Genomic DNA, 18,531 nt, shown 5'->3' with positions numbered 1-18,531 from the left:
CATTTGCTTTTAGCAGCTTAAAATAGACATCTGAATTTTGAGAATATTTCTAAGGATTAAAAATAATGGTATATTTTTTTTTCAGACTTAAAAGTAGTCAAAATAAACTTGTATTTAATTTATGGAATTATTTAAAGTGAAAGTAGGTTTTATATATTTCTTAAGATTTGAATGACAGTCAGTGACATATTTTAAAAGTCACAAAAATCGACTGCCATTTCATATTTTCACATTTTTATTTTTGGCATATTAAATGCAATTATTAAATTCTTTTAAAATGTGTTTTATGCCTTTTTTTAAAATTTAAAACTTAACATAGTTTACCTGTCAGAGATTGAATTATTTAAACAGATTTTTGCAGTCACATAAATCGACTGCCATTTCAATATTATTATTGGAGTATATTTCATGCAACAGAATATTTTGTTTTATTTTATATTTCGCTTAATTTAAAAGATATTTAACTGCAAAGCAGCAAAAGATTTTATTTTAGTTTTTTTCTGAAGCGCTCAAAAGTAGGCAACAGAAATTTGACGCAGGTTTTTCTACTTTGTAGTTTAAATATATTAGTAGTTTTAGTTTTAGTATTCGCATTCGCTGCTTAGACAGTCATACCTCACTCCCCTCTGCTTCGCTGCAGATCACTCCCTACCCCTCAGCTATATATTACACGTTCCGCTGGCGCCCAAGTTTATTGCAGGTACGTGCTGTGAATTATTGTCAACGCTGCCAAGATTAACAAATGTTCGCGCCTGACGTTTGACTGCCAGTCAGTTAGACAGTCTTTTTTTACCCACACTCCCCCATCCCTCCGCTGTCTGCTTGCCTGTCGCCTGCAAGTGGCTGAGTTGCCTTGCGAGCCAAATTGATGAGCGTGTAAACATGTGTCTGTGCGCTTTTATTTATGGATTTCCATAACAATTCAGCATTACATATGTGCCGGCAGCTTTTGATTGAAGAGCGTCTAGTGAAAGCGAGCTCGACGTGTAATAAAAAGTAGAACACACACACACACATAAAACAAACCAATGTTTGATTAAAGATTTTTGCTTGGCATTTCTCCGTTTATTTTTGCGTGAAAATTGAACGCAAAGAAAGCAAAATATTCTAAGAAAAATAATAGAAAACTCTGCTCATTTTAAGCGCTGTTCAAACTGCTTTAAAACATGGCTAGTAAAACAAAAGACGAATTTAATAGCTGAGCAGTAGATTATGAGCACTGTCAGCTGCTGTGTTAATAATAGAGAGAATATTCGTAGTGCGAGTATAATCTATCAAGAGTACTCTCAAAGGATTCACAATTTTCTAGCCTCGAACGAGACTGCCAGCAGTTGAAATTATTTATTTAAATTTTAAGCTGCCTCTCATTGCTCATACGCCACGTTGAGCCGCAAATAGCGCATGTTTCTGCTGTTGCTCTTTTTTTAGTCGCAGTATTTAAGAAGCAATATTTAAAGGTTTATAAGTGTGTGATAATTTAAGTAAGCAACACCAGTCCTAGGTAAAGCAAACTTCAAAAACATGAGAAATTTTCATTGATTTATTTCAGGAGCCGTAAATTAGTATTATGTTTCAAATTTTAACTAAATAAATCAGCAAGATAGAATTATGTAAGTATATCATGCAATACACCAGAATTTCTTATTTTTGTCGTAATTAGATATCTAAGCTAAAAACTTTTATTTCCGATAAAAAATGATAAAAATAATTTTTAATTCTTATTTTTGATTTTTATCAAAAGAGTATAAAATAATAATTAAAAAACAATTTATATTCAAAAGTTGAAAAATAACGCTAGTTACTGATTTTTTCAATAAAAATTTTAAATAGGTGTTATTTTTGATTTTTATTTTAAATGTCACAAATAAGAATTATTCAATAACTTTTAAGTAAAAAAAAAAAAAAAAATTCAATTACATATTAAACCATATTATTAATTTTTATTTTAAATATGTTTTTTGTTTGTCTACAAAATTTACATATTTCTATAAACAATAAAAACAACTAAACTCACTAATGTTGTATTTTGAATCAGTTTACTTAGAATTTGACTATTGATTTTTAACATATTAAGCCATATTTTTATTTTTTATTTTAAATATATTTTTTATCTGTCTACAAAATTTACATATTTCTATAAGCAATTTAAACAACTAAACTAACTAATGTTATATTTTGACTCAGTTTACTTAGAATTTGACTATTATATCATACAGCTGTCAAACAAATAGTTAGTCAGAATTTTAAATTTATGATCGATTCTATGAATTTACCTGTGATTCGTTTAAAAACTTAGTTGCTTTCCATATTTTTTGTTTTGTTTTTTATTTCATGAAATAATTTGCTTACTTATTATTAATATTATTATTTTTATTTAATTTTTAGTATATTGGGCAGCTAAAAGTCGAGCAACTTGACTGTAAAAATCTGACTTGTTCTTGCCTGTTTTTTTTTTTTTTTGGGTTTTTGTTTTACAGTTTTTGATTGTTTTTGGCAACCTTTGTTATACTTTTTGGCTGTGGCTGCTGTTGGCAAGTTGCTGCTGTTGTAGCTGCTGTTGAAGCCGGGATTAACATGCCGGGTCGTTGTCAACACGGCAAATGGTTCAGGTGTCAAAAATTGCGGGGTGAAAGTTTGTGGCTTCTTTTACGGACACGCTTATTTTTGTGTGCGTTTCATGTGCAGGTTATTCATGTTATTCTTTAGCTATTGTTAGCTCAGTGTTGTTGTTGTTGCTGATGTTGTTCCTGTTGTTGCTGTTGTTGTTGGTTGAGTGCTGCAGTCATCGTCTCAAGCGAAAGTTTTGTGTGCACATTTTTGCCACAGCGTTGAAATATGCTGCAAAGTTGCAAGGACGTCACGACAGCTTGCCTTAATAATGGCAAGGCATGGCAGGAAAAGGGGGCGGCAGGTGGGCGTGGCAGAACGAAAACTATTACATAACACGCATTATACAAAGGAGCAAGTCGGTTGCTTTAGGTGAGCAGCTCCCTTCTCCTCAATCTACCCTCTTTGACCTCCTCCCTCCCTCCCAAGAGAAATGCATATAAAGCGCATTTTATTATTTCACTCGAAAGTTGTTTACGACGCCTTTTCCATGCTGCCTCTTATACATACATATATATTTCTGCATTCTTTTAGATTTTATTTTATTTTATTTTACTTTGCATTACTTTACTTTCTGCTTCTTCTTTCTTGTTCATACTCGTATCTGGCGGCGCTTTTGAGTCTCTTTTGCTATAGTTGCCCCGCTGCGCGCATTCATTATATTGTAATATGTTTTTAACATTATTTTTATTATAAATCAACAAAATGCACTCAGCGCGACTTTCAGTTGACGTGGCAACTTTTGCCGAGCAGCCAGAACGCAGCCAAAGCAGCTAAAAGATTGCACTGCGATTTCTTTTTATGGCATTTAAGTTATGACTTAAGCCGGCACCTAATGGCAACAGATTTGCGCGAATTGTAAATTAACTGAGGCAGGGAACAGCACCTATATAAAGATAACAGCTAGGGAAAATAGTATAATATTTTAAAATAATGTTCATGATATTTTAAAAGCATGTTTTAGAATACAAAACAAAAATATTTAACAAAATATATTTACTACAATTAAAAACTGCATCTGAAAGTATGCTACAATATTTTTAATTTTGGTTAGGCAACTGTAAATTTAATTTAAAAACAACAAGTAAAAGTATGCTACAGCATTTTTCTTATAAATACTTTTGACATGGCAACTTGCTGCCCATTTCTGATCGCCTGGTATTTTAGCAGTTTGTGCGATCACATTTTGCTGTTAAAGCTTTGTTTTTTTTAAGCACACGCAAAATCGAAACAGGTGAAGGAGTGATTTCATGGGTTTTGTGGACCTGCATTTACCAGGCGAACAGCAATGAGCAGGCAGCAAATGCAGTAGAACAAATTATGCCATGTTAGTAAACATGAGCCACTAAAAGTATGCAACAATATTTAATTACTTTAGTTTAAAACAGCAGCTAAAATTATGCTACAATATTTAACCACTTTTATTTAAAACAGCATATGAAAGTATGCTACAGTTTTTTTCTTAAATTTGGCTCAGCAACTTGCTGCTTATTGCTGATCACCTGGTATTTTAGCAGTTCTTGTGATCGCATTTTGCTGTTAAGGTTACGATTTTTGTAAGCACAAAGAAAATCTTATTAGATTTGTCATGCGAAATATCATTTAATCATAGCTAGGTCTCCAAACTGAATCTGCATATAAAACTAGTTAGCTTAATATCTTTTTTAATAAAGGGATAGAAAAAGAAAACAACAAATATTTATAGTTTTGTAAAATTCATGTATATTCATGTTTTTCTAAAACTATATATATAAAATAATAAAATCTTAGCTTAGATACGATTTTTAAATTAGATTAAATAGAAAAGAATTTATTTTGCGGCGTTAAAAAGTAGGGACAAAACAAAAATACAAAGTAAACTTCAGAGTGAAACTTAAATAGTATTACAAATTCTGTTACATTGTTTATTTCTTATCAAGTGCAAAATTGACGGATTAGTATATTTTATACATATTTTAAATAATAGATAAATACACAGATATTTTTTGCAAACAATTATTCCAAGTAGATTTGCCGCAGGGTAAAAGTAAATACGCTTTGGTTTTGCATTTGACTGTGTTGCGAAACAAATGTCACAACTGTCAGTCAGCGGCGTTTTTACTTTTGAAAGATGTAAATTTGTTTCAAGGATAAAAGCATTGCGCACTTTTCATCCTTTTCTTCTACTTTCCAATGTTGTTGTTGTTGTTGTTGTGGTTGTTGCTGGCTCAGCGACAAGTAGAAGAAAATGTCACGGAAATTTGTCAAGTTGCGGCATCTGCATAATGATGAAAAATAGCACATGACAGTCGAGTTTATTAATGCAAAAAAGGCGAAAGTACGTTCATAAACTTGGCTTGAAGAAAGTGCAAATTCTTGCTGAAATGCCTTTCATTTAAAAAGTTAGTTTCAGTCTTGGAATATCTCCTTACCCTCGTTACCTTCGGTTTCCTTTGATCTAAATAAGACAGCTTAAGTCACAAAAGCTTAAGTCACAATAGCGGCAATATTCGTTGTCATTAAAAGTTCATGCTGAAGGTATATAAAATATTGAGATATAGAAAAACATTGAAATATATTTTAAAAATCTTTAAAAACAGCGATTCTTAGTTTTAACTTTTACTATGCAAATTTAAATTTTAGTACTTATTTTATTATTTTTAAATACCTAACAAAAATAATCAAAGTCTCTTAGAATTTGTGGAAAAATATTGTGGAGTTTCAGCAGTTTCAATAGAAATTGCAATGGAGAAAGAGACTTAATTTGCAGTTGTGTTTGAGCCAAGGCTGTAAACCTCCAAAATTTTGTTAATGGTTCGGTTCGACGGCTCGAACCATAGAGCAAGACATCGGTTCGGTTCGCGAATTGGTTTATATACCCTCTGAAGCCAAGGTTTGGTTTCGAGCCTTGGTTCACTTTTATGCAAAAAAAATATATTTATTTTTTTTTATACATTTTTCTCAACATTTTTAACTAATTAAATTTTATTTTTAATGAAATCAAATTTTGATGATTAATTAAATTTATTTGAAGATTTAAATATGACTCATTTTAATCCGAAGTATCAAATAATTGCGTAGTATTAGAAAACCATAAAATTTCTGTAATTATTTTTTTTTTCGAACCGAACCTTTTATTTTAGAGCGGTTCGGTTTAGGTTCGGGCTAGCAAAGTAAATAATTTCAAGGATGCGGTTCATGACCCGGTTCAGGCTGCTTAAAAATCCGAACCGAAACGGTTCAGAGAGGTTCGGTTCAGAACCGGCTTGCAGCCTTGATTGAGATATAGAAAAATATTAAAATATATTTTAAAAATCTTTAAAAACAGCGATTCTTGGTTATGATTTTTTTTTATGCAAATTTAAATTTTAGTGCTTATTTTATTATTTTTAAATACCTAGAAAGAATGATCAAAGTCTCTTAGAATTTGTTGAGAAATATTGTGGAGTTTCAGTAATTTCAATAGAAATTGCAATGGAGAGAGAGACTTAATTTGCAGTTGTGTGTTGAGCTCAAGTTCAGCTGCTTTTGTGAGTAGCGTTGATTGATGAGTCCACATGCCACATGCCACCAGAGTCGTTTTTCAGTGAACTGTGTAAGCACAGGTAGCAAGTAGCAAGTAGCAAGTAGCATGTAGCACTTTGACCCATATATAATAATACAACGTGCAACATAATCTAATATGAAATTTAGCTGCAGGCTTGAGCTGCTTGAGCTCAACTGGAAAAATTACCATTGGTCGTGTTTGTGGCACACAGTCTGCTTCTTCTTTTATTCGGTATGACTGCAACATTTTCACAGTTGAAGTAAGAAACGAAATTGAAATCATCATCATCATTATCATCATCAGCAGGCACTTTTGCCCTTTGAGCTGTGTTGTGAGCTGATTAATGTGGCTTGTCATAATATGGCCTCTGATTCTGTAGCTGATGAATGCTAAAAGTCACTTAAGACTTGGCTGTAATGTAAGTTGTAACTTGTTACTTGTAGAATGGCCAACATATAATGGCTTACTTTTATTGCAATTTCCTGGCTTACGATTATTGAGTAAAGTTGCAGCTGCCACTATTAAATTTACATGCTCATCTCATTAGCACGCAGCAAGTTCATACTCCCTTCTCTCCACTCTCTTCTCACTGAGAGTGTAACATGGCCAATACCTTGCACCCATTGGCAGTACACTATGCTTGCCACTTGCCACTGTCTGCCTGCATCATTTGCATGCAAATGTCGTTTGGCACTTTTAGTTTCCTTCTCTCTCTCCTTCTCTTGTTGCTGCCTTTGTCAGTTCGTGCCGCTGCTTTTCTTTTTTCAGCTGTTCATTTTGCGCTTTTGCACGCCTTTGTTGTGGTTTAGTCCTGCACTTGGCTTGGCTTTAAGCCACACTAAGGCAGCTCATAAAGCAAGCCCAAAAGCGTCGACAGTTGCAACTGCCGTTGACACTTCACAGGCCAATATGCCAGGCATTCACACAAGGGCGTCGGCGGGAAGGGGCAGATGGTAGCTTTGATCCCCTCACTACTATTATGCGCTGAAAAAATGGAAAAATATTCATTTGAAATATGTTTTTTATGTTAATTAGACAACTTAAAAATAGTTTTCGAAATGTTAGCTTTATATTTAAGAATTTTTGTTACTTTATACTTTACCAGGAAGGGGCAGATGGTAGGTATGATCTCCTCACTACAATTGTGCGCTGAAAAAATGGAAAAATATTTATTTGAAATATGTTTTTTATTTCAAATTTGACAACTTAAAAATATAAAATAGACATACATAAAAATAAAAGAAGTTTTCTAGATGTTTTCTTTATATTTAAGAATTTTTGTTACTTTATAGCTTTATATACTATATACCAAAGGTCTTGAAGCTAAAATATTTGCGAAAAAGCTAGAACAGAAATTTTTTTTTCGACTTTTGTCACAGAAAACTATGCAGACTTTAAGCAGATCGGTTTTCAGGGTTATACAGTCAACAGAAAACAACAGAATGGAATTGTTCAAATCAGGAATATATTTTTTAATTTGACGTTAATTTCTTTTAATTTTATTTCAATATATTTTTCGATTACTTAACTGAAAACTAATCTGCACATTTAGAAAATGAGCTTCCAAACAATGCTAAAAATTGTAATAATTAAATCTCGTCTCAATGATAAATAAAAACAATTTGAAGGAATAATTATTATAATGAAATTTTCTCATCTTACATGAGTTTGTGAAGCTTTAACAAAAATAGATTTGCTATTTAAATTTATTGTACAAATATTTACCATAAAAATCAGGTTTAATAAATCAGCATCCTTTTGAACAATGCTGACTACGCCCCTGCACTCAACAGGAACAAGTGGGAGGAAGCAGTGCAGCTAGAGAGAGGGACAGAGAGGGCTTTTATGAAAAGTTTCTTCTTTCAGGGCAAGTTTTTTGTGTTGTTGCTTTTTATTGGTTGACGACAGCTCGTTGCAGTTGCAAATGTTGTACTTAACCACTCATTAGAGACAGTTTAGTTCCAGTTGCTGGACACTGCTTAAACTGTGATCTGCTTTAAATATATAAACAAGACTTTTCATGTCTCAAATTTCGTAGTAAGTCTGCAAGGTGAAAACTTTCTAGTTCGTCTTTTGGCAGCGACTGCAAATCGGCTTACAACAAAATATTACGCATACGCACTGTAAGCTGTAAGGCAAATAAATAAACTTAAAAAAAAATGGTATTGAGGCATCGTTGGAGCCATTAAAGTTCTACGGGTCGACGCGCTTGGCAAAAGTCCTCTCGCTCCGTTTGCTGCCAAGAACAATTAAGTATTTCGGCGAACGCCAAAAGCCACACACAAAATAAGTACGAAATGAAATTTAAAAAACCAAAATAAAAAAAATAAAAAACATAAATAAAGAATATAGTCAACAGGAGCCAAGGCGCCCTAAGGCCCAAGGAGTCAAGTTGGAGCAGCCGGAAAAAAAATAAAGAAAACATAAATACATAAAACAACAGGGAAAAAGCTCAAGTAAAATAAACAAAAATGTAATTTGCGCCACTTAGCAGCAAATGGACAGCGCCATTAATAATTCCATTTCGGTTTTTTCGTATTATAAGAATGCTTCCCAGAACTCCTCTCATTCCCCTCCACATAATAAGGAAATATGACATTTTGTGGACACTGTGGCTGTGGTTGTGGCTTTTTTGTGCCGAAATTGCCTGACCTGACTTGACCTGACCTTTGCTTTGCTTTAAGCTCACAAATTGCAGCACAAAACGTGGAATTAAATAATGAGAAAAAGAACAGTGCGTACTTGAGCGGGAAAATGCGACAGGAAAATGCTTCACGCTAACTTGCCACGAAAATCATAAAGCTTAATATGTTGATTAGCTTCAAGTCTTCTATTAAAATGGAGAATTACATTTCAGTTTGACCGAAAGACAAATTTAAAATTGAAGAAAGTCATTACACTTTTAATGATATTTTTTAAAATAGCCTAGCTAATTTTAAACAAATTTAATTAAAATATAAAGTAAGAAATATACATTGAAAGCAAAGTATCTTTTAGACTAAACTAAATTTTGGCATAAATGATATTAAATTATTATAGAATATATTCGACTAGTATGTTTATTATTAACTTAATCATGATATCTATTTAAGACATACTCCTACTCATTATTCTTAAGATTTTTTTTTAAACAAAATATTTTTTAATTCATTAAATGATTTTCATAGAGAAAAAAGTTCTCATTTGCTATTCTAAGGAGATGAATTTATTCTTTTTATAAAGCAACTATGTTTTTAAACAGACATGCATTATTAAAGTACTTTTTGTTTGCTGATTTGATTAAATAAAATATATTTACCAAACAACTGTTATGAAGCAGAAATAAATTATTACAAACAAATAATAAATTTTTGTTTTGTTTCATTTACTTTAAGTATGTTATTAAAAAATAAAAAAAAGGCTATTTCTTAGCTAAACTTAAACATAAACATAAAGTCTCTTTTAAAGCTCATTAGAGAAAATACAAAATACAACAAGTAAATTTAATGTAACAAGATTTAATAATTTTTTTTTGTAGTAAAACGAAAACAGTTCCATAAAGTATCCTCCGACCTTTTGCATAGAAATTCAATTAAAGTGACAAACTGTCAAAATTTGTGACATGGGACGATGCAGGACAAACCAAATGAAAACCCAAAGGACAAAGAGACACAAAGCAAGATAAATATTCACATTCATATGACATATGGAAAGGAAAAGGAGGAGGAGTTGCTTTTGAATTATGAAGGCTAATTGAATGAAATTGAATAATGAGTGGTTTGGGTTGACAAGAAAAGTGAAATTCCAATGAGCGATTTATGGTTTTGAAATTCAACATATCACTGCAATTTTTTGACAGCGACACGCAATGTGTCTTGAATTAGGGATGAGTATCAGAAAAAAAACTATCGATATTATCATCGGAAAAAATAGAAAAGTCATATGAATCAGTTATAACTTTAACTTTAATTTTTTTCTTTACTGTTCATAATTTATATTTAATTTTTTTTTGTATTTGTAATCTTTAACTTAATTTTTATACTTGGTAAATTTTGCCGACCGTTCATAAATAAATAAATAATTATTAAAATATATTTATTATAATAAACAGCCTAATTGAAATTAGTTTTCAACAAATATTAGCTAGAGGTTAATAGTAAGTAAGTTAGGATAATATTTTAAGCAAGGACGCCATTTAGTTAAAAATAAGACAGGTACATATAATAAATATACAAAAATATATAAACTAAACTGAGAAGAATCGAAGTTAATTAATTTTTTTTTATCATATTTTTTTGAAGCTGTTTATCAAAATAATAACAATCCTTCCTCAAATTAAACTGTAAGAATTATTTGCATTGTATTTTAAATTAAGAAATATCTTTTTTTTTTGTAATTTTCTAATAAAATGAAAAGAATGAGAATAAGAGGAATCAGAAGGAATAGTAGAACATAAAAAAATAGTTTATATTACTGTAGCATATTTCCTTTGTGATATTATTTTTATTTTTTTTTACAAAATATTGTATTGGTTTCTGACCAAAATATACTCAAAAATATAGAAATATCATATCGAATTTTACTTAAATATGTTTATTAAAATATTTAATATTTCCCTGAGCTGTTGCAATATAGAAGTCAATAAATCGATGAGTATTTATTAGAGTATTTAATAATTCCCTGAACTGTTGCAATATAGAAATCAATATATCGATGCCCATCTCTAGGGTGGTGCACATCCTTATAAAGGACCTCAGCTGCAATCGGAGGCAGCATTAGTTAAAATGTGCCCCATAGTGTTGTGTCTATTTAGTCTGCTGGCAGCAGCTCAGACCAAGGAATTGAAGTCCGAGTCGGAGTTGGAGGCGGAGGCACGTGGCATGGCGATGTTGCAGCAACGGATGATGCTGGAGCTGGTGCAGCGGCACAAACAGATGCCAAGGTTAACTTACTTCACCTGCCGCAATGCCGCCAACAATGACACGGGCAATGTGCGCGCCAATCGCGCCAACTTGCAACAACTGCGCGTGGCATTCGATGCCAAGAATTTGCAACTGATTGAGAGTCTCTATGCAAGCAGCGGCGCCTTTGTGCGGATTGTGCACCTCGATGTGCTCAGTCAGGGGAAGAGCAAGCCAGGTGGCAAGGCCAGAGCGGGACAGGGCACACGCAGTCGAGGTGGCGCCACTGGCGGTGGCAGTGGCAGTGGCAACAGCGTCACAGCATTCAACTCGCAGCTAAACGCCGACTGGTTGGACAATGTGATGATGGTGGAAGCCCTGCGGCAATTTGTGGTCGTGGATTTGGCATGCGGCATGCTAAGTCGTCGTTTCCTGCAAATGGTAAGTGGCACAATGGCACGGTGGCACTGCCAGAGTGGCAATGCACCATGGGAAATATTTAACAATTTTCTGGCATTAATTTATCTTTTTGTAAAAACTATACTCAGAAAAAAATTACACGTTTTAAAGCCATATCTTCAGAAAAATGTCTTTGAATTGTTTTAATTGAAATAATAAAATAATTAAATAATAATTAAATAATTTATATTAAAAATATAGGGCTAAACTTTTCCGAAATGTAAAAAGCCTTTTATCCATATTTTAGAAATGATGTTTCTTAATAAACATTTTTTAGGACAACTTTTCTTATTGTTAAGCAAAATACTTTCGATACATAAATTTGTTTCTGACAATAATAGCCATTTTAAATTAAAGGTTAATTTCTAAAATGAGGATAACATTTTTTTCTGATAATTCATATATGATAAAATTCACTTTATAGCAGTACTGCTGAATCAATATTATTTTTGTGATGGATTTTAATTTTTTGCCAGCCCATTCAAACTAAAATCCTCAAAAAATATATATTTTTCAACCGGAATGACATATAAGTGCGACTTTCCGTATTTGCTTTTATAAAAACGTCTTATTTCAAATAAAAATTTAGTCAAGATGACTATACTTGATATTAAAAAAAGCCTGTTAAAATTTTTTTTAGTTAAAAATTTAAAAAAATAGTTCTTTTAATAGCAGACACTTATAATTGGTTAGAATAGGTTATTTTAATGGCGGACTTTGATTATATTGCGCTGAACAGGAAAACGACAGTCAAGATGTTTTTATTATCAGTAACTGTTTTTGGTGAATGCGGAGAAGTAATATAAAAAATTAGCTTAAAACTATTTCTTGATTTAGAAAATACACTTAATAATTAATGCCAGAAAAATGTGAGCATTGTCCCATGGTGCAGTGGGGCATGTCCTTATGCATATTGAGTGCTCAGCTGCAGCTGCTCTAACTATTTGAAAGGCTTCAGCCAAGATGCTCTACAACGATAAATATCACTGGCTATTGATTGAGGATTATTCGCTGCACGTAAGTGCAGGCGTCTTCTTCTTGGCGGAACATCCACGACTGGATCTGACGGATGAGGATAAGGACAGGGATAAGGATAAGGATAGGGATGCGGATGAACTCGAGCCCATTGAGGACTTAATGGAGACCCTGAACTTCTACATGAACACCGAACTAACGTTGGCCAAGCGACTCAAGCCTCAAGACGACAGCTATGCACTCTACGATGTCTGGTATGTTGCCTCTTCTTCTTCTTCTTCCTTTTCGCATTTGCATCTGGCAGAGACAAGTGTCAGTTGTGCTTGCTATTTACTTGTTGCAGGCGACAGTGAGTGCTAGCAGTAGTGAGTACACAGCATGCATTTGCAATTGGAAATAGTAAATTTAATTATATCACACACAGTTGCCTTACTGATATTTCCAGTAATTTGACAGACATCATCTAAGTGATCTTGAAGAGTGTAATTACTCAAGTAATTAAATTGTAATTTCGCCATTTTTTTTAGTAATTATATTGGTGAATAAAAATAAATTACTCAAAAATTTTAAGTGAAGCTATCATATAATAAACAAATGGTTAAAAATTTGGCATTTGAAACAAAATTGATTTTCAAAATTGTTTCATAATTACCTAATTAAGTAACAATTACTTAAGTAATTTACTAGGGATTTGAGCAAATACTCAACAAAATTGATTTTCAAAATTGTTTCATAATTACCTAATTAAGTAACAACTACTTAAGTAATTTACTAGGAATTTGAGCAAATACTCAATTAATTGTTAATTATTTATAAAGTAAATGAGCTGTTTCTAAAGGTGTTCGACATTTAATGGTTACATTCAGAAATCAATAAAAAAAAATAGCTGAAATAATAAAAAGTATCTGTAAGATACAAATTTATCTTCAGCATACAAAAGACTTCAGAATTGAAAGGTAGCAGAAAGGTAGAAAAATAACTTTAAAAAAAGTATATGTAGCTTTCAAAAATCTATTAGATAAAAAAGTATGTAAAAGTATAAGAGATCTATGAAGGATGCAAAAGTATCTATAGCATACACAGAAGTATAAGAAGGCATTTAAAAAATACAAAAGTATCTCTAACATACAGAAGACTGTAGAAAAGTATCTTCAAGATTCAAAAGCATCTTAAGTAGTCAAAGAATTTGTAAGATAAAAAAGTATCTCTAGGATATAAAAGACAGTATATTTGATATGTATCGGTAAGTTATCAAAGTATCTTTAGTTAGAAACGATTTTAGAATAATTTAAGTACTATATCTACTGAATACAAGTTTTACTCACGCTTTTAGGAATCCAGGGCTAAACTTCGGGGGTCGTGTGAACATAACGGAAATTGGCAGCTACAGTTTGACGAGTGGACTGGAGATACATCGCTGGTTTCGCACAACGTCGACGCTGCTGCGACGCCTGAATATGCAGCATGCCCAAGTGCGTTGCATGGTTGTGGTAGGCAGTGAAATCGTTAGGGAAAAGAGGAATAACCACTTAATATTGCTGTCTCTCTTGCTCTTTGGTATTGTCAGGTGACTAACAAGAACATGACGGGAACTTTGATGTATTATCTAACACACACGGTATCCAGTCACATCGATACGATGAACCGTTTCAATTTCAATCTGCTGATGGTCGTACGCGACATGTTCAACTGGACATTTGTGCTGTCAAGGACTTCCACCTGGGGATACATGAAAAATGGCCGCTACGATGGCATGATTGGTGCTCTCATACGCAACGAGACGGACATTGGTGGAGCACCAATTTTCTATTGGCTGGAGCGGCACAAGTGGATCGATGCCGCCGGACGCAGCTGGTCGAGTCGACCGTGTTTCATCTTTCGTCATCCGCGGAATACGCAAAAGGATCGCATTGTGTTCCTGCAGCCGTTCAGCAATGATGTTTGGATATTGATTTTGGTCTGTGGTGTGCTTACCGTGGTCATACTGTGGCTCCTCACCACCATCGAGTGGAAACTGGTGCCACATCAAGGCGCGGCTTTGATCAAGCCCAAGGGAGGCGCCCCACCACCACATCATTTGCATCAGCAACATCAACAACAACATCAGCAGAGTCCTGCTCAGCAGGAGGCAGCTGTTTTGGAGGTTGGTCTGTAAATAAAATACCAATAAATTACTTATTAATTTTTAAAAATACAATTTTTTGTTATAATATATTCTTTAGAGATATTTTTTTTAACGTTTCTTACAACTATTGTTTAGCTTATCTTAAATCGAATCACAACAACAAATGGATATTATCAATATATTCACTTTTAAATATATCAAATAAAATATTTTTCATATTGAAAGATTATAGATACAGATATTTTTAATATCAATATGAAAATATTAATATTTTCCATATAGTTAATGAGATGGAAGTAAACAGCAATAATATGTTATACAACATATCGATGTTTGAGACTATATTTGGAAAAACATTCCTATCTTCAAGAATATTTTTCATATTGAAATATTATAGATACCGATATGTTTAATATCGATATGAAAATATTAATATTTTCCATATAGTTAATGAGAATGAAGTAAAAAACAATAATATATAACATATCGATGTTTGAGACTTTATTTGGAAAAACTTTCCTAACTTCAAGAATATTTCGAGGAAATCAAATATTTGCATTATTAAAGGCATTAAATGTAACTTTTTTAAAAAGATTTATTCCGCTTGGGCTTATTTCAAATGTTGCAAGCATATTATTCAACATTTATTTAACGACGTGTCAGTCAGTGAATGAGTCAGTCAGGACAAAGAGTTTTACATATATATTGATTTGCTTGTTCTTTTTAAAACAAATTAAAATCTTTGCTAAAATTGTTCGCAATATTTTTATATGTTACAAAGATCAGGCAGTCAGTGAATGAGTCAGTCAGGACAAAGAGTTTTATATATATATTAATGTGCTTGTTATTTTTAAAACAAATTAATTTCTATGCTGAAATTATTCGCTATTTTATTATATGTTTGTTTCCAAAATTTATAACAATTTTATATATTTGATAACATTTCATACTTTTTATACGTATATTATGTTATTCGATACTTTTTTGCCCATTACCATCCCTAATTGAAGGTCGATGCGCAATCTGTGGCATCCTTGCATCTCTTGCCGGTGGAGGGAGGATTCTGGCAACGCTGTTATGCAAAATTGAGTAACTACATCAGCAAAAGGCAGGCGAATAAAAAATCGCCGGAACGCGTTGGTCTCTTTCTGGAATCGGTGCTGTTCTTTGTGGGCATCATTTGCCAACAGGGTTTGGGTTTCTCCACCAGCTTCATCTCTGGCCGCACCATTGTCATCACCAGTCTCTTGTTCTCCTTCAGCATCTATCAATTCTATTCGGCCAGTATTGTCGGCACTCTGCTCATGGAGAAGCCCAAGAACATCAAGACACTCAGCGATTTGGTTCACAGTTCGCTGCAGGTGGGCGTCGAGGATATTGTCTACAATCGTGATTATTTCTTGGTGGGTTTATAAAGTGTTCTACTTAAGGACACAATTTTTAGTTGACAATAAACATATTTTCTGGCTTTAATAAATTTGACATTTATTTATTAGTCCAACTTTTCTTGTTTTACTCAAGAACTCAGTTTAAAATATCTTAAAGATATTGATTATCTGCAAATTTAAATCCTTTACTCGTGATTATTTCTTGGTGGGTTCATAAAGTGTTCAACTAAAGGAGACAATTTTAAGTTAACAATATACATATTTTCTGGTTTTATTTAATTTAACATTTATTTGTTAGTCCAACTTTTGTTGTTTTACTCAAGAAGTCAGTTTTAAATATCTTAAAGATATGGATAATCTGCAAATTTTAATTCTTTTGAATTTTGTATTAGAAAGAATTAACAATTCTTGAGTTTACTTTAATTTTTTCGTATATTTTGAACATTTATTTATTATTTCTTAATTTTTTCCTCAGAATAGCTTAAATTTCATAAAATTTTTCGAATATTATGCTTAACTTTTTATACCATGTTTATTTTTAAACTTTTGCTTGTACAATTCCCAAATTCTTTAAGTTGCATTTATTTATATTTTTTGGTAAACTGTTCTTGCTTTATATGTATACAGAACACCAAGGATCCGGTTTCCATGGAGTTGTATGCCAAGAAAATCACCAGTATACCGACTGCCAAGGAAACTGAGGCACCACCTGCAACTGTTGCCGAGGAGGAACCGGAAACAACCAGCGAAGATGCCGCCAAGGCTTATCGCGATATTGTGCACAGTCATGAAGTTGGAGCTCATGCCAAGGATAATGTGGCCAGTAATTGGCTAGATCCCGATACGGGTTTATCGCGAGTGAAACACGAACGTAAGTGTGTTAAATAATGTGTGTGATGAGCTGTATTAATTCCTGTTAGGTTTCGCTTTTCATGTGGATGTTGCGGCTGCCTACAAAATAATTTCCGAAACTTTTACGGAGCGCGAGATTTGCGATCTCACAGAAGTCAGCATGTTTGCACCACAGAAAACTGTATCTATAACCCAAAAGAATTCTCCGATGCGTAAGGTCATCTCATACGGGTAAAAATAAATGCTAAAATTAAATTAAATACATACAAAATTTATTAATTTATTTAAAAGCTTAAGACGCGTCACTGAAACGGGCATCTTTTCGTATCAATTCAACATTTGGCACTCCAGAAAGCCACCGTGTGTAAAGAAAATTGAAACCTCCGATTTGCATGTAAGTTTTAAAATTAAAGCTTTATCTCGTGAATTTCTTAACTTTGTCAAAACATAACCGATTTCCATGCGGAAGGTCAATTTTATCATTATTTGACCTCTAATTTAATTCTGCATCAAAATTGGAAAATTGAAATTTTTTCCATCACAGTCCATTTTTTCCATACTATCCCCTTGTCAATTTTTCAACATTTTCAAACTGCCATAACTTTGTCAAAACTTGACCGATTTCCATGCGGAAGGTCAATTTTATCATTATTTGACCTCTAATTTAATTCTGCATCAAAATTGGAAAATTGAAATTTTTTCTATCACAGTCCATTTTTTCCATACTATCCCCTTGTCAATTTTTCAAAATTTTCAAACTGCCATAACTTTGTCAATTCTTAACCGATTTTCATGCGGAAGGTCAATTTTCTCATTATTTGACCTCTAATTTTATTCTGCATCAAAATTGGAAAATTGAAATTTTTTCCATCACAGTCCATTTTTTCCATACTATCCCCTTGTCAATTTTTCAAAATTTTCAAACTGCCATAACTTTGTCAATTCTTAACCGATTTTCATGCGGAAGGTCAATTTTCTCATTATTTGACCTCTAATTTAATTCTGCATAAAAATTGGAAAATTGAAATTTTTTCCATCACAGTCCATTTTTTCCATACTATCCCCTTGTCAATTTTTCAAAATTTTCAAACTGCCATAACTTTGTCAAAACTTGACCGATTTCAATGCGGAAGGTCAATTTTATCATTATTTGACCTCTAATTTGATTCTGCATCAAAATTTGAAAATTGAAATTTTTTCCATCAGAGTCCATTTTTTCCATACATTCCCTTAATTCGTATATTTTTTGTATAATTTGCAGGTTGATATGGATACTGTAAGCACGGCTTTAATGATTCTCCTTTTGAGCTATGGCATTGCTTTAATGGTGCTGGGATTTGAGATCGTTTACTCCAAGTGGAAATCTCGCATTGTCTTTAAATTGAATTGAGGCAGGCTTCTTCTATTAAAGGAATTCTCTTAAACGTTAAATTGATTAGCAATTATATAATTAGAAACTGTGCTCTAAGTGCATAGTTTGCATTTTCATCGAGTTGACCTAAATCAATGTATAAGTTATTATATTAAAAGTAGCATCAAAAAAAAATGTTCAAAAAATAAAAATTTAATTAATTTTTTTTAATACATTTATTGTATTGTAATACAACTAATAAGAGCTGTTTTAAGGACCTTTTTATTATTGCCCAACAAGCTATTGGACTAATAGAATAGTATCGTACTTTTACACTCCCCATTTAAATAATTTAAAAATGTGAACAG

The 18,531-nt window shown here is 32.6% G+C and overlaps 1 protein-coding gene across 1 annotated transcript; it reads left to right on the top strand.

Moving 5' to 3' along the window:
• The first annotated feature begins 10,896 nt into the window (after nucleotides 1-10,896).
• Nucleotides 10,897-18,202, top strand: LOC117786710. Its single transcript, XM_034625061.1, has 9 exons — nucleotides 10,897-11,454; nucleotides 12,424-12,701; nucleotides 13,781-13,937; nucleotides 14,015-14,590; nucleotides 15,628-15,975; nucleotides 16,588-16,831; nucleotides 16,881-17,043; nucleotides 17,104-17,206; nucleotides 18,074-18,202. Exons 1-9 carry the CDS (start codon nucleotides 10,897-10,899, stop codon nucleotides 18,200-18,202), a joined length of 2,556 nt encoding a protein of 851 aa, XP_034480952.1.
• Nucleotides 18,203-18,531: the final 329 nt, after the last annotated feature.

The sequence above is a fragment of the Drosophila innubila genome, assembly GCF_004354385.1.
Source record: "Drosophila innubila isolate TH190305 chromosome 3L unlocalized genomic scaffold, UK_Dinn_1.0 0_D_3L, whole genome shotgun sequence".
Lineage (NCBI taxonomy): Eukaryota > Metazoa > Arthropoda > Insecta > Diptera > Drosophilidae > Drosophila > Drosophila innubila.
Note: the sequence above shows the minus strand (reverse complement) of the source record. Positions and strands in the feature narration are given on the sequence as shown.